This window comes from Urocitellus parryii, chromosome 11, assembly GCF_045843805.1.
Source record: "Urocitellus parryii isolate mUroPar1 chromosome 11, mUroPar1.hap1, whole genome shotgun sequence".
In the NCBI taxonomy this organism is placed as follows: domain Eukaryota; kingdom Metazoa; phylum Chordata; class Mammalia; order Rodentia; family Sciuridae; genus Urocitellus; species Urocitellus parryii.
In genome coordinates, this window is record NC_135541.1 from 35764255 (window position 1) to 35781756 (window position 17502).

A 17502-nucleotide genomic window follows, 5' to 3' on the forward strand; every position below is an offset into this window, starting at 1 on the left:
CCCTTTATCTCTGGTCTCCTTCAGGCCTCAAGGCTTCCCACTGCCATTGGAACTGAAGGATGGCAGCTAAGTAACCCTCTTCTCCAGTGGGCACTTCCTTTCCTGACCTCTCTCCTTGTCACAGGCCTTTTGCTAATGCTTGCCCCTACATCATTAGATTTATTCAAGGTCAGATTCAGAGGTTCTCTAACCAAACTGTGAACCAGCTTCTGTTACAGGACTTCCAAACCCTCACCAATTTGGGTCATCCAGAGTCAGCATTACCCTGCACCTCCTGACTATCACCATTGCCTCAGTGATACCCCATGCCCCTAACAGGGGTCCAGATGCTGCCTCTTCCCAGCAGGCAAAAGCTACAGAAGATTGATCTATGCCCCTGTCCCTAAAGTGGCCCAATAACAAACAAAAAACGGGGGAATATAAGGTCCTTGCTTAGCATCTAGACGACCATCTTAAGTGACAGCACCATTTTAAGAAAATTTCGCTTTCCTGCCCTTTCTGAGAAAGGCTCGCCACTCCCTCATACCAACCCCACCTTTAACCACCTGCATTAGGACTCACCCAGCTCTAATCCCTGAGTCTGCCCCATAAAAGTCCCAACCCCCAAGCCTGTTTTGCTTCTCTCCAACTATGGAGAGATGTGCCTTTATTTGTCATCTGTGACAAACTCTCATATGTATCTCTGCCAGGTCTCCATCTTTCATTTCTTGCTCGCTTGTCTCCCCGTTCTTCCCTTTCCTTTCAGTCATCACATTTTATATACAAATTTTAAACAACATTATAATAATGCTAAATGTATTTACTACTCATCCAATATCATCTTAGGTCCTAATGTAAGATAAGAAAGGTAATCTTGCTACTTACTTAATCTTATTCCAATGCTGTCCTCATTGTCCTGATTTCAAACTTTTAGTCTGTCTGTCTGTCTATCTATCTATCTATCTATCTATGGTTTTGGGGATTGAACCCAGAGGTGATTTACTACTAAGCTATAACCCCAGTCCTTTTTATTTTATTTTTTAATTTTGAGACAGGGTCTTACCGAATCGCTCAAAGCCTTACTAAGTGACTGAGGCCGATCTTAAACCTGCAATCCTCCTGCCTTAGCCTCCCACATTGGTGAAATTACTTGGTACCATTGCACTCAGTTTATCTTTTATTCTTTGTGATTACAAAAAAATAAAATAAAATCTACCATCATTAGGGAATTTCAAAGGAACAGATCACACATATGCAAGACAATTTCAAAAGGTGAGTTCTAAGAAAACATTCCAATCAACCACAATATCATGGGAATAAATGGATAACCTTGTAAGGTAACAACTTTGAAGAAAACAACAATTTGACATAGTAAAGTATCAGTCACAGTGAGATAGGGAACAGAGGGAGCAGGTGAGGTCAGGCAGCTCACACCAGCAATTCCTGAGCTACACTTGCTAAATCAGACATCCTGCCAGTATCTGATTAGACCAAACAACTTTCTACCTAACTACAAGATGACTGTGCTCTCAGGTCAGTAAAATTGAGCAGGGTTCCTGAAGAACCTTCCAGTTCAAGGAAATCCTATGAATATTTATCCCTCCTACACAAACTCATCCCCTAGACAATATTAACAGGAAACAAAGCAGTTAGGCACAGAGCTCAACCTTAGAGCATGTCTGCCCTCAGCCCTTGAATGTGACTTCTGCATTACAATGAACTTTTCTCTCTGCCACTGAAACATCTTTTTTTTTTTTTTTTTTTTTTTTTTTTGGTACCAGGGAATGGACCCAGGGACACTTAACCACTGAGTCACATCCTCAGCCCTTTTTGTGTTTTATTTTGAGACAGGCTCTCCCTAAGTTGCTTGGACCTCACTGAGTTGCTGAAGCTGGCTTTGTACTTGGGATCCTTCTGCCTCAGCCTCCTGGTCACTGGGATTTGGGACACTATGCCCAGCTTTTCTGATGCCTCTTTAGTACATGTGCTACCAAAGTGAGCACTGATTCATCTTCAAATTATTTTCTGCAACATGATCAAGAACCTGGAGAACTTGAATAGATGTCTCCCCTGTCTCTGGAGACTTTTCCTCAAACCCCTGAGAGTGACAATACTTTACTTATCATTTTGTATATGTATTCTCAAAATAATAATAAAACAATAATTACTGATTTCGGGCTGGGGCTGTAGCTCAGTGGCAGAGCACTTGCGTAGCATGTGTAAGGCACCAGGTTCAACCCTTATCATCACATAAAAATAAAAAATAAAATAAAGGCATTCTGTCCATACACAACTACAAAAAAAATTTTTTTTTAAATAATTACTGATTTCCTGCCAAGTACAAGGCACTATGCTAGGTGTTTCATATGCAATTTATCCTTTTAATTCCCCTAATAATTCAATACGATTGGTATTATTTTTATTCTTTTTTTCATTATTATAATTTCTTGATTATTTGTTTTCAGCTGTGAAAACAAAAAGCTCATATAGACTACAATATTCACAAGAATACACCAATATACTGCGTAGGTGATACTGAATTTCAATTCATGCATGTCTGAATTTGAAGCCAATACTCTACTCATAAGATTGTTAAAATAAAGAGCCTAGGGATATAGCTCTGTGGCAGAGCACTTAACCAACAAGGTCCCAAGTTCAATCTCCAGCACCACAAAAAAAAAAAAGTTGCAAAATAAAAAATTACAAAAATGCAATAAATAAATGCTGAATTTTAAAACGCTCTTTCTTTCTTTCTTTCTTTCCTTTCCTTCTTTCTTTCTTTCTTTATTTTATTATATGTGGTGCTGAGAATCAAACCCAGTGCCTCGCAAGCGCTCCACCACTGAGCTATAACCCCAGCCCTTAAAATACTGTTTGTAATGCCTTACACTGAAACTTCAGCAATGTTCAGTTTTTATTTCAGGTTGATCTTTAATATTCAATTCACTGAAGCTTCTGACAAAAAGATTCTCTCACTTCAGAATATGATTTTCTTAATCTCAGATGATATCTTAACTGACTTTGAATCTTTATCACTACAGCCTGCTTCTATCTCCTTATTTACTAAATAATAAAAATTACTCTGCCTGGTAAAATAATTCAATTTACAAGTAGCTAATCTTTATTTGGTGCTTACAAACTACCAGATCTTGTGCCAAGAATTAACTTGTATTAACTTACTTAATCCTCATAATTAGTTCCATGAGCTAGGTATTATTTTTATCAATCTCTAATGAAAAAAAATGAGATTTAAAAGGCTACATAACATAGCCAATGTTATCCACCCCAGTTAGTGATAAAACTAGAATCAGTGATTCCAAATTCCATGCACTTGACCACTATATATACTCCCTCTAATTATGAACAAACTGCTATGTGCAAGGTATTGTTATAGACAAAAATTAAATAAGACAAAAATGCTTTCATCATCATGTTTCTAGTTTCAAAGAAGAGATATATGAAAACTGTTCAAATATCTCCCTTATTTATAGTTACAAAACTTTATTTTACCATAAACTAACCTTTTTTTCAACTTTCTGTAACAAGCTAGAATACAGATTTCTGAGCATGAAGATTCAAAGTATTTCTAAGTCAGTACTTAGTACTCACTTATAGGGAAATCTGCCCACTTAATCTAATGGTTTGGATTTATGTCTTCTTTGGTACAAGGCAAAAGTCTATATATTTATTTTTAAATTAATCTATGGGTACACTGAGCACCAAAGGACCTGATGAAATGAAATGAACTTAAGGATAACATTCTTAATGAGTATACAAAATTGATAAAAAAAAAAAAAATGCCAAGGACACTGACTCAAGTCAATCACTCTTTTGTCTATGATCCCTTTTCAAATCATATTACTACTTTTGTTTGCTTACTTGTTTTAGTCTCTAACTAGTGAACTCTTAGAAAAGCAGTGTCATGTTTTTAAAAATGTCAGGCTTGCCAGCTGATGACACAGAAAAGGCACTCAATTTTATCTTGACAATGGACATATCCAGAAATAACTACTAATTTCAGGCTTAGAAAGTTGGAAGACTAAGTAATGATAGAACTGCAAATTGCAAATAAGACTTTCTTCTAATTAGAATACTTTGACACTAGCTACATATTATGAGCTTATATTATACCTTATGAGTCTCCATTCCTTTTTATTTAAAAAAAGTTTTTTAGTTGTAGATGGACACAATACCTTTATTTTATTTACTTTTATGTGGTGCTGAGGATTGAACCCAATTCCTCACACATGCTAGCACTTCTAGGCAAGTGCTCTATAACCACAGACTGAGCCTCCATTCTTTGACATTCCTTTTTCTTTTCATGTGTTGATACTCTACCCTAAATTCTGTTAGTAACCAGGATTGCATTCTTCAATCTAGATATCATCTCGTTTTTCTAAACTAAACAAAATCATATCATTTCTTTCCTTTCTTTCTTATTTTTCAAGAATGATGACCCACATTGACAATTTTTCTCCTTTAATAGCTACTAGTGTTTTAATTGTTGAAACTACAAATTATTAATGACTAGGACAGTTCCTAGTTCTTAGTAGCTATTCAGTAAGCATAGGAGGAAAAAGGATAAGATAGAAAAACAAGAAAAAAAGGAGAAAGTCTAGTAAGTTTTTAGTAGTATATTTTAGTTTGTTTCCATCAATCCAAACAGACTTTTAACTGCTAATGGGAAGAAACTGGACCATTTTCACCAATACATGCCTATTGTCTAGCACAGTACCTATTTAATGAAGGAATAAATCAGAGGTCAACAAACTTACTCTATAAAGGGCCAAAGCAACATTTTGGTAAATACTCTGAGCTTTGGAAAAGAGTAAACATTTTGTTTTAAAGATCATATGGTTTCATTTGGCATCTATTCAATTTACCTTTGCCATGGTAACATGAAAGCAACCACAGACAATATCTAAAAATTGAGCACAGCTATATTCCAATAACTTTGCTTATAGAAAAGGGGGCCACAATCAAAACTAAAACAAGGAAGTAGGGCACAGTGGCCAACCTCTAGGAAGAATAAATGAAGCCAGGCTCATAAACTGAGTATTTGTTAAACATAGGGAAGACAGGAAAAAAGAGGGAGAGAAAGAAGGAAGGAAGGAAAGAGGGAAAGGAAAGATAAATGCTAGTCTGTCTTATCAATTAAAAAAGAGAGAGAGAGCTATATAAAAAATAAATAAAGAGAGTTATACTTAGGAAAGAAAAGCTATGAAACATATTTCCCTCCAAATAACTAAAACAGCAGCATACTTTTTCAAGTCGAAAGATGTGATCTCTTTCTAAGCGTTCTTCTGCTTGTTTCAAGCCTAGCCTCTGCTCAGGTGTCAATGTAGATTCATCTATCACAGTGGCATTTTCTAAATAGTCCATCTCTGAAGAATTTTCTTTATTAGATTCATCGTTCTTCACTTTACCTATAAAAGGAAGCAATCACTTAGTTATCTCAGAAATGGTAATTTAAAAAAAGTATAATGAAAAACAAAGTATTCAACTTTTACACAAACAGGAAAAGATGTATTTTCCTTGATCATATAAGTTGTTATATGTACGTAAAACTTAAGATATGCACATAGCCTGATATAGTGCTGCAGGTCTGTAATCCCAACAACCCAGAAAGCTAAGGCAGGAGGAAGATCACAAGTTTAAGTCTAGCCTCAACAATTTAGCAAAACCCTCAGCAAGTTACTAAGACCCTATCTCAAAATAAAAAGCAAAAGAGCTGGGGATGTGGCTCAGTGGTAGGGTGTCCTAAATCTAATCTCTAATCCCCAGTATCCTCCTCCTCCAAAAAAAAAAAAAGATATATACACACACACAGAAATAAATATATGTGTGTGTGTGTGTGTGTGTATATATATACATACATACTCAGGTATGTATACATATACTATACACACGTGTATATGATATATAAATAGTATCAAAATTCATGAAGAGAAGTTAGGGGTATGGCTCAGTGGTACAGCACATGCCTAGCATGCATAAGGAGTTCCTTCCCCAGTATTTTAAAAAAAAACCTACTTCATGTATCAAATGCCTGACTTTTTCTTCCAAGGTATATATCTAATTGAGACTACACTACATAAAGTTAGCATAACATAACCATCTTTAAAGGGTACCTGAAGTTAATTTGATAAAAAGCTATCAAAGACCCAAAGATTTAGTCACTGAACTAAAGACACTAACAACTGAAAGAACATATATAGACCACAAATCCCTGTGTCCTAATTAGATTGCAATCTCTTGAAAGCATAGATTATGTTTTCATCTTTGCATTTCCAGTATGTAGCAATACAGATTTGGGATACAGTAAGATTCTACACCAATGTGATTTTTTTTTAAAGGTAAGTTGAATCCTCTTTTTTCTAGTTTAAAATATATACATATATAGTTTTTTTTTTTTTTTTTTTTTTGGTGGGGGTGTTGTTTGGTTTGTTTTTTGATACTGGGAATTGAACTCAGGGGCACTTTACCACTCAGCTATATACCCAGCCCTTTTCCTTTTTTTTATATTAATTTTCTTTATTTGTAGTTGGATACAATGCCTTTATTTTATTTATTTTTATGTGGTGCTGAGGATCAAACCCAAGGCCTCGCATGTACTAGGCAAGCGCTCTATCACTAAGCCACAACCCCAGCCCTTAGTTTTTATTTTGAGACAGGGTCTACCACATTGCTGAGAGTCTCATTAAGTTACCTACTCTGGCCTTGAATTTGTGATCCCCCTGCCTTCTGAATTGCTGAGATTACAGGTATGCACAGTGTGCACCACCATGCCCAATGTGTTTAAAATACTTAAAAGGTAGTTGGGCTGGGTGGCATAGATATATAATCCCAGAGATTTAGGAGACAGAAAGAGGAGGATCACAAGTTCAAGACCAGCCTGGGCAATTTAGTGAGTTCTTGTCTCAAAATAAAATATAATAAGGGCTGGGGATGTGGCTCAGTGGTAGAGAATTTGCCTTATATACACAAGGTCCTGGGTGATTCCCAGCACTGCAAGAAAGAGAAAAGATCAAATACTTGAAAGGATTTCAGGGAGTTCAGAATAAAGCTTAAATCCCATAGTACATTATGTCTAATCCCTTACCCTCATGAAGGCAGTAAACAGAACAACTACAAAACTTCAAATTATAATAAATGTTATAAAAGAATAAAGTCAAGGAACTAAGCTGAAAAACAACTTTAGATATGGGAGTCAGAAAAGGCTTCTCTGAGAAGATATCATTTAAGTCAAAACCTAAAGAAAGAGAGCTAACTTGCCTATATCTCTAACCTCATGTCCTGGCCTTACACTTTTCACTTCTTTCATACCAAATACACTTTAGTATTATTGTTGTTTCAAATCTCAATACCTTTATCTATGCTATTCCCTTCTCCATCAATGCCCTCCCATTTCAGTTAGTAATATTTACCTTTCCTTTATAAAGTAGATTCTTTGATGCTAATAGCCAGGTCTTAATTTAACTTTGTACATTCAAATTTTAATACAACATCTTGATCAAAACTTACACTTTTATAAAAGTATGTTAAATAGACAAAAAATCTGGATGTATCTAAAAGCACTTCCAAAAAAGTTCTCCTCTTTATCCTCAAAAGCCAACTATATGCCATCTAGAGGAACTATGATAGCCGATTCTTTTTAAAAAAATATATTTACTTTTTACTTGTAATTGGACACAATATCTTTATTTTATTTTTATGTGGTGCTGAGGATCGAACCTAGGGCCTTGCACATGCTAGGCAAGCGCTCTACTGCTGAGCCACAATCCCAGCTCCAATCAATTCTATCTTTTGATAGCTCTAATTTTATAAACAAAGAAGAAATGATGTACTTCTGGATAAGGTACAATTCCTACTAAAGGGCATAGGAGTTTCCAAAATAAGAAAGCGAACTCTTACATAACTTATAAAAAGGGCTCAAACACCCTAAGCATGGTTAGGTTAGATAAGTATTCTTAAATTATAGTGAGGGGAACACTGATGCACTGTGAACAATTTGCAATTATGTCCTAATATTTGGGGGGAAATTTAGTTTTTTTGCAACCATTTTCTTATGGAAACAAAAGAAAAGATGAAATCCTAATTTTATTTATATATTTCATTGAAAAGAAGAATATCAAGACACCATAATAATATAATATTCTCCTCTCTTCTCTATGTACAACTTGCCCTGTTTGACAAAACAACATTAGCAAATTGTGTAAAATTATAATTTATGCCAGCATAAAGAATTAGAGAAGACATATCTTTCTTTAAAATCAGAAAAAAAAGAAAATTATTTAATTTTTTAGAACAACATATAAAATAAAATGGTATCAGGCAGAATGTCCCAAATTGTGTGCCACATAACACTAGTTCCATGAGATACCTTAATCAAACAAGTTGTACAGGAGTGTTCACAGAGACAAAAAAGTTAGTAGTTGCCAGTGAATAGAAGGGAATACCTGTTAATGGGTATAGTGCATCTTTGGAGGGTGACGAAAACATCTAAAAATTAGTAGTGATGGCTGTGAAACTTGGTGAGTATACTAAAAATCACTGAATTCTATACTTTAAAAAGATGAATTTTATAGCATGTGAAGTACATCTCAATAAAACTACTTAAAAGACTAAAAATATGACACAGTAATAAGGACTATGAGAAAAGTTAAAAATGTAAAAAGAATATGCCTTATCAGAAGTAGAGATGAGGACTACTAATGAGCAAAAGCCTCATTAAGAAAGCAAAAGTTCAGGGCTGGGGATATGGCTCAAGCAGTAGCGCGCTCGCCTGGCATGCGTGCGGCCGGGTTCGATCCTCAGCACCACATACCAACAAAGATGTTGTGTCCGCCGAGAACTAAAAAATAAATATTAAAAAATTCTCTCTCTCTCTCCCCTCTCTCACTCTCTCTTTAAAAAAAATGATTAAAAAAAAAAGAAAGCAAAAGTTCAGAGAACTAACCATATCTAGGGGATGACTGTTCAAGGAAGAAAAAAAAGCAAATACAAAGGCCCTTAGGTGGACATTTGTATTCACATTTCAGGAAATACAAGAAAACCTTGCAAATAGAGCAGAAAGAAAGAGATTGAGAAGTAGATGACTAAAGGTAGAGAAGTAGGGAAGTATCAGAGATCATATAAGGCCCCGCTACTCACTGCAAAAACATTAGCTAAATATGAGGGAACCACTGAAATACTTTAAATAGTAGTAACATGATTTGATTCATTTTAATAGGATTCTTCTGGCTATGTTAAAAACACAAAGAAGGGTGATATGAGTGAAAGTGAGGCAATAGTTTAGCGTATGCTGTTCAAAACCATGATCCTGATGAGCAGCACCAGCAGCATTAGCAGTTTGGAGCCTGCTAGAAATAAAGTTTCTCGGGTTCCACACAGACTTTCTGAATCAAATCTCTGGGAATGATGCCCAGGAATTTCTATTTTTCATATGATTTCCAGGGAATTCACATGCATATCAAAGTTTGAGAACCCCAGATCAAGAACACTCTTCCCTCAAATACTCACCCTGCTCATTCATCTATTTCCTTTAGGTATGTGCTTTAATGATGCATTCTCAGTGACAATTTAAATTGAAACACCACCACCAGCAACAATAGCATCAATTCCTATTTTTCCTGATTTATTTTTCTCATATGACTTATATATCTAACTTTCTCTACATATTTCTCATTTATTTGTTCATTGTCTATCTCTTCCTAATAGAATATTGACTCCATTAGGATGGTGTTATGTGTTCCTTCCCCAACCCCACCACCCAGGGATTGAACCCAGAGGTGCTTAACCACTATCCACATCCCCAGCCCTCTTTATTTTTTATTTTGAGACAGGACTTTGATAAATTGCTTAGGCTAATTTTTTGTTGTTGTTATTGTTTGATTTGTTTTCATTTTTTTTCCTGATGTCACATGAATTCATGCTTGAGTTAATTTGCAAGTGAATCTGGGATCAACCCCTTGCCACACAGGCGGGGAAAAGACTTGTAAGGTAAAGGTGGCTGTAGGTTTCACCTTGTGGCTGAGGTTGGTTCTGAACTTGTAATCCTCCTGTCTCAGCCTCCCAAGCCACCAGGATTACAGGCATGTGCCACCACATTTGGCTAAATCATTCTTATTAATTTGCTAAACCAATTTTCCAAAAATACCTCTACTTGGTCTACTGTTCTCTACATTAACACATAACAAAACTGCAGTTAATAGAATAAAATAATAGTAATAAATAATACTCTCTACCCTGCATGCTTACTACTATAGCTTGGATCTTGACCCCAAAAGTTTATAGGATAAAGATTTGGTTCCCAGTGTGGGAAGTAGCAGAACCTTTAAGAGGTTGGGCATAATGGGAGGTCTCTGGATCATTGGAGGTGTATCCTCAAAGGATAGTGGGGCCCCAAGCTTCTCCTTTTTGCTCTTTGTTTGTTTTTATTATTGTTGTTTGTTTTGTGGTAGATGGAATGAACCCAGGAACACCATACTACTAAACTACAATCTCAGTCCTTTTAATTTTAAGACAGGGTCTTGCTAAATTGCCCAGGCTGACCTCAAACTTGTGATCCTCCAGCCTCATCCTCCCAAGTAGCTGGGATCTTTTTACTGTTTTTCATGTACTGGATATGAAGTGAACAGTTTTACTCTGCCACACACTCCTCATCATGATATACTGCCTCACCATAGGTCTAAAAGCAAAAGGGTCAGCCGATCATAGATTAGAAACTCCAAAACCATGAGTTAAATAAATCTTTTATAAGTGCAAAAGTCTTGGACTTTTGTTATAGTGACAGAGAGCTGACAAATATACCTACTATGTCAGGTACTACATAAAACTTTCAACTAGACTCTTAAAAGTAACCTTCACAACATAGGCAGCACCATCTCCACTTTAAATAAAATGAAGAAACAAAGACACATTTGAAGGAAGCTTATCCAAGATTACAAAGTTATTAAGTGGGAAAGACAGAATTCAAAAACCATGCATCTCACTCCAGCTCATTTACCTGATCATCTCACTATATCACCTCTTTTGCTTAATATCCCCCCCCTTTTTTTTTTTGACTGTACTTGGGATCAAGCCCAGGTCCTTGAGCATGCAAAGGCAAGTGCTCTATCACTGAGCTAGCTATAGCTCTAGATCCTTTGTTACCTTCTTAAAAGAATGATCTTTAAATCAGATTTTTCAGTAACTCACACGAACAGACCCTTAATTAAGCAATCTTTTGTTTTGCTTTGTTGTGTGCTGGGGTTAGAACCTAAGGCCTATACATGCTAGACAAGCATTCTACCACTAAGAATGTGCCATTACCCTTTATTTTTTATTTGAAATGGGGGGGTCTCACTATGTTGCCCAGGACAAGTCTCAAATTCATGGGCTCAAAATGAACCTCTCACAACCCCTGACTTAACTAAATGATCTTAAGTATCACAATTCCTCAACTTCACATCTCTAGTGTACCATCATATTTAGATTTTTGCCATATCTAAATATCGCCTGTTCTATTACTTGATATTGTCTCTATTGAGTTACTGTCTAAAGTTGTCCTTGTCCTAAACCTTATATACAATTGTGAGACTGATTTTTTTCTTACACACATAAAGACAATTATCTTTTAAAAGTCTGTCTATAGGGCTGGGGTTGTGGCTCAGTGGTATAGCACTCACCTAGCATGTGTGAGGCCCTGGGTTCGATACCCAGCACCACATAAAAAATACTAAATAAAGGTATTGTGTCCATATACAAGTAAAAAATATATATATATTTTTAAAAGTCTGTCTATATACTATCACCTGTGTATCACCAGAAATAAAAAGTAGCTATTTCTGAACTCTTTGGTATTTCTCCATCTATGAAAAATAATAATTTATTTTTATTTCTATATCAAGGTAAGGCTTTATTCTTTCAACCATGGAATCAACAGAAAGAAAATTAGCAAATAAAGTTCATTGATTTAAGCAAAATCAGAATTAAAATTACTCAAGGGACTGGGGACATAGCTCAGTTGGTAGAGTGCTTGCCTGGCATGCACTAGGCCCTGGGTTTGATCCCCAGCATCAAAAAAAAAAAAAAAAAAAAGAATTAAAATTACTCAAGACATAGACAATATTTCTGAACAATTAATTAAAAGTAAAGTCAGGATCCCAGATCAAAATTAATTTTACAGTTCCCAAGTAAACAGTGTCCTAAGCAATTTCTGCTTCTAGACTTGTGCCCATCAAAGAATTTGCTGCACTATAGCCAAAAGTATACTTTTTAATAGAAAATCTGATCATAGCACTATCTTGCTTCTCTTCAGTTGCTTCTCAAATCACTTATTAAAAAAATTATGTCACAGTTCACAATGCTTTTCATTCTCCAAAAGATGACTTGTCAACTGCATCTTTTGCCACTCCGCCTCAAATCCCTGTTCTACTTATACTGATTCTCATTCACACTCATAGTCTCACTCCTCCCATTTTCTCAGCCCCATGTCAAATCTCACAAATAAATCACATGCTTTCCCAACTCTTAGTTTTTGCCACTGTATATTACTTTACTTCTCTGCATCACAACGCAGTGAGTGTAGGTTCCTTGAAACCTAGGGCTAAGTTCTTCCAATTTTCCATTATAAACACACAATTGGTCCATTAGAGGAAGATGATACATACATGTTTGGTGAATGAACAAGCAATATATTACCAAAACCATTTTTTTTTTTTTAGGGAAAAAGTAAAGTTTATTCAAACTTGTTTTCAGAGAACAGTTTACTTTTGATACCAAACCCTGACACAGATACTAAGGGAAGGAATATTATAGACCAATGTCATTCAGGAACATAGATATGAAAATCTTAAAATCCCTATAAATCAAATTAATAAGACTGGTTTCAAAAAGTCAAGCAATATCGTTCATCACAAATATAGGGGAATGTTTGTTCAGGTTTTTTAGTAAGTAGATTAAAACAAGGAGGGAAATTAAACCACTACTATAAAGAAAAAAAAAACACTCTTGGCAAACTAGAAATAGGAGAATACTTCAATTTGAAAAAGACTTCCTAGCTAATATTATTCAGTTTATAATAGGTATTTTATTTTTTTTCTTTTTTTTTATTGGTTGTTCAAAACATTACAAAGCTCTTGACATATCATATTTCATACTTTAGATTCAAGTGGGTTATGAACTCCCATTTTTACCCCAAATACAGATTGCAGAATCACATTGGTTACACATCCACATTTTTACAAAATGCCCTATTAGTAACTGTTGTATTCTGCTACCTTTCCTATCCTCTACTATCCCCTCTCCCCTCCCCCTCCCATCTTCTCTCTCTACCCCATCTACTGTAATTTATTTCTCTCCTTGTTTATTTTCTCATTCCCCTCACAACCCCTTATATGTAATTTTGTATAACAATGAGGGTCTCCCTCCATTTCCATGCAATTTCCCTTTTCTCTCCCTTTCCCTCCCACCTCATGTCTCTGTTTAATGTTAATCTTTTCTTCCTGCTCTTCCTCCCTGCTCTGTTCTTAGTTGCTCTCATTATATCAAAGAAGACATTTGGTATTTGTTTTTTAGGGATTGGCTAGCTTCACTAAGCATAATCTGCTCTAGTGCCATCCATTTCCCTGCAGATTCCATGATTTTGTCATTTTTTAGTGCTGTGTAATACTCCATGGTATATAAATGCCACATTTTTTTTTATCCATTCATCTATTGAAGGGCATCTGGGTTGGTTCCACAGTCTAGCTATTGTGAATTGTGCTGCTATGAACATCGATGTGCCAAAACCATTTTTTTAATATTTATTTTTTAGTTGTAGTTGGACACAATATCTTTATTTATTTATTTATTTTTATGTGGTGCTGAGGATCAAACCCAGGTCCTCGCACGTGCTAGGGGAGTGCTCTACCGCTGAGTCACAACTCCAGCCCCCCAAGACCATTTTAAGAGAATGTGTAGGGCTCAGTGGTAAAGCACTTGCCAAAGTTTTGATCCTCAGCATTGCTAGATAAATAAATAAGAGGGTACATTTGGGTACAAATCCAAATGACTGAAGGAGTCATTAAATTTATATGTGCACAGCATTTTTACTTATCATAATAAATAAAAAGGTGATTTTGTTTTTTCTTTTTCTTTTTTAGCTGAAAGAGCCACACTATTAATGTCCTTTTTGTAATTAAAGTAGCTAAGCCAGGGCTAACCTAAAGAACATTAACACAAGAAAATCTCTCAGAAAAATGTGACTGGTAGAATATTCTTACTTGTACTTACTCAAATCATCTGAAATGTCTTCAATTCCTGAAGCACTATCATCAGAATCTCCAGCATTATCTGTCCTCATCTGTTGCTTCTGAGATGGTGGTAAGTTTTCCAGAGCAGATTTTTCTCTCTGTAGAGCTTCAATATTCACTTTGTCCACAGAAATAAAGGAGCTTGGAATTTTTTTTCCAGTCTGTTGCAATTCTGTCTGTCTAATACTTTCTTTCAACAGTAAACTGGTCATCTTTTCTGGTTCTGCTGATGAACTGAGCCCCTTTTCTGATTTCATCTGAGAACTAGGTGCTTTTTCTGTTTTCCTCTGTGAACTAAGTGACTTTTCTGCTTCTGCTGCAGGTAAACAGGGTGATTTTTCTGTCTTCACTGGTAAATTAGGTGACTTTGGTGATTTTTCTGCCTTTGCCTGAAAATTGGGTACCTTTTCTAATTTTGCCTGTAAATTGGGTACCTTTTCAGCTTTCACTGGTAAGTTTGGTAGTTTTTTTGTTTTGCAATGACTTTGATCTCTAAGGACTAACCCCATATCTTTAGGGCCTAAAACATTGGCAACATTTACTTTACATGATTTAACATCTGTTTTTTCAATACAAGTATCATTTTGCTTGGTTTTTTTACTACTATTCTTATTTGGAGAGTTGGTCCCAATTTCTTTTGTAGATTTATCATTTCTAGCTTTCAAAGTTTGATTAGTTATAGCTTTAACTGCTTTGTTTTCTTCACAAATAACATTCTTCTTTGGTTCATGATTTTCACTTTTAGATGTCTTAGGCTCTTCCATTATTTGAAAACCTGCTTCTTTCCAAATATGATATTGTAAAATGGCAGATCTTCAGTAGTTTGAATTGCTCCAAATCCAGTTTAGGCAAGCAAACTATTGGGTTTAAAAAAAAAAATCTGTTATTGAAAATGCAAAACCATTTTTTAAAGTGGTAAGACATTTATAAAGCTTTTAAATTTTTTTCTCAAAACTAAAGAAATAGTTTGAAAAAAGATAAAACTCAGAGAAGAAATTAAAGCCCCTTAAGTAACAGCCAAATATTCATAGAGAGAATTCTAATACAGTATCAAAACAAAGGATTTTTAGAGAAGTAAAAAGTTGTTTTATATTGCCAATAAGAATTTCAGGGGCTAGAGTTCTGGCTCAGTGGTAGAGCACTTGCCTAGAACATGTGAGGCACTAGGTTCAATCCTCAGCACCACATAAAAAACAGTAAAGGTATTGGATCCATCTACAACTGAAAAAAATTTTTTTTAATTTCAACAAGGAACTAAAATATGCAATTAATGTGTCACTATTAACATAAAAGTTTATAGAATCCTAAATGGTAAGATCTTGACCATTTTTAGCTCTCACAAACCAGTACCATTTTTACTTCTAATCTATTTCAAGTTAATTCTAAACATAAAAAGAATTCCAATTCTCTCCACCTTTGAAGTATAAAGGAATTTAAATGAATTCTTATGTAAACAAATTTTTAAAACCCATGTCATGTTTTTACTAAAACTCAGAGAGTCCACCATCAAGAACGAACTCTAATGTAAACAATGAACTCTGAGTGACAATAACATGTCATGATACATTTGATTATAACAAATGTACCACAATAGTAGCAGATGTTGACAGCAAGAGATGCTATACATGTGTGGGGCCAGGGAATATACAGGAACTCTGTACTTTCTGCTTAATTTTGCTGTGTACCCAAAACTGCTCTAAAAATACTGTCTAAAAGAAGCGACAGTAAGAAAAAAAACTAAAATCAATCAGAATCTATTCTCCTCTAAAATATAATAAAAATTATGTTAATGAACAAATACTAAGTTTATAACACAAACTTCTATAAATAAGTGAAAACAGCCAGGCCCGGTGGCACACACCTGTAATCCCAGTGGCTCGGGAAGCTGAGAAAAGAAGGATCACGAGTTAAAATCCAGCCTCAGCAAAAGTGAGGCACTAGCTACTCAGTGAGACCCTGTCTTTAAATAAAATTAAAAATAGGGCTAGCGATGTGACTCAGTGATTGAGTGCCCCTGAGTTCAATCCCTGGTACCAAAAAAAAAAAAAAAAAAAAAAAGTGAAAATACTGTGTCTTGTTAAATTATTTCTATGCTAGAAATACCTTACATACTACATTTTATAGAAATCAGGATTTTTTTTTTTTACTGTTCACCTTGCCCTATATGCTTTAAATTCAGAACTATTCCTCTAAAATAAAGTTAAATATAAAACTAATAGCCAGGCAAGGTGGTACACACCTGTAATCCCAGCTACGTGAGAGGCTGAGGAAGGAGGTCCAGGTCAGCCTCAGCAACTTAGACTCTGCAAAACAAAAAAATAAAAAGGGCTGGGAGTATAACTGAGCGTTAATACTTGAACCCCTGGGTTCAATCCTCAGCACCACAAAAACAAAGTTATGAGGGGGAAAAAAAATAGTCCTGCCAACAAGACTAAACTGCATGGAACTAAAATATAGAAACTTCGAATTTACTTGATGAATTTACTGAATTATGGATTTGGGCAAACATCTCTAATCATATAAATCTGCATCATATAAACACAAAAATATCACCTATAATAAAAAGCTTAGGACACACGTCATGTATTTTCAGTTGTCTGTACATATGCAAAAATGTGTTTCCAGAAAAAAGAAACCAAACTTACCTAGAAATGTCTGCACTAAAGCATCTTACTCAATTTGTACCTAGCTTTTATAATTCGTGTTTACAGTACAGTCTTCTATATTCCTTCTCTGCTTTGATATCAGTCCAAATTAAATAATACCTTTAATTTTTTAAAAGTTGTTAAGCTCTTTTTCCTAAAAATAAATTATTGTACAAAGAACTATTTTAAGAAATTATATTTTTTTTTACTTGTAGTTGGACACAATATCTTTATTTTATTTATTTATTTTTATGTGGTACTGAGGATTGAACCCAGTGACTTGCACCTCCAGGGCAAGTACTCTACCACATGCTAGGTAAGTGCTCTACCATTGAGCCACATCCCTAGCCCTATTTTAAGAAATTATGATAATTAAAATTTAAGTCAAAATCATACTAGATTCTTCACCATTAATTTTTCAACTAATATTATTTTCTAGTAAAAGAAATAGCAACTTATAACTGTATGAAAGTAAGCTTTTGTTCTTAGTTCTTATACATTCGATTTTGTCTAATTATTTTGCTTTTATTTATTTACTTATTTTTGGAGGGGTACCAGGGGTTGAACTCAGGGGCACTCATTCACTGAGCCACATTCCCAGC

General features: G+C 35.1%; 1 protein-coding gene across 8 annotated transcripts in view; it reads right to left on the reverse strand.

The window, feature by feature from the left end:
- Nucleotides 1–17502, reverse strand: part of Tut4 (terminal uridylyl transferase 4) — a 120903-nt gene that overhangs the window by 75590 nt on the left and 27811 nt on the right. For 7 of the 8 annotated variants that reach the window (XM_077791390.1, XM_026381680.2, XM_026381674.2 and 4 more), the window contains exons 2-3: nt 14236–15112; nt 5242–5405 (exon numbers count right to left, since the gene is read on the reverse strand). In XM_077791390.1, coding sequence (XP_077647516.1) covers nt 5242–5405; nt 14236–15019 — 948 coding nt within the window. In that variant the 5' untranslated portion in view covers nt 15020–15112. Of the gene's footprint in view, nt 1–5241; nt 5406–14235; nt 15113–16494; nt 16559–17502 lie in introns of all 8 variants that reach the window. The other variant, XM_077791389.1, reaches the window with a different exon arrangement.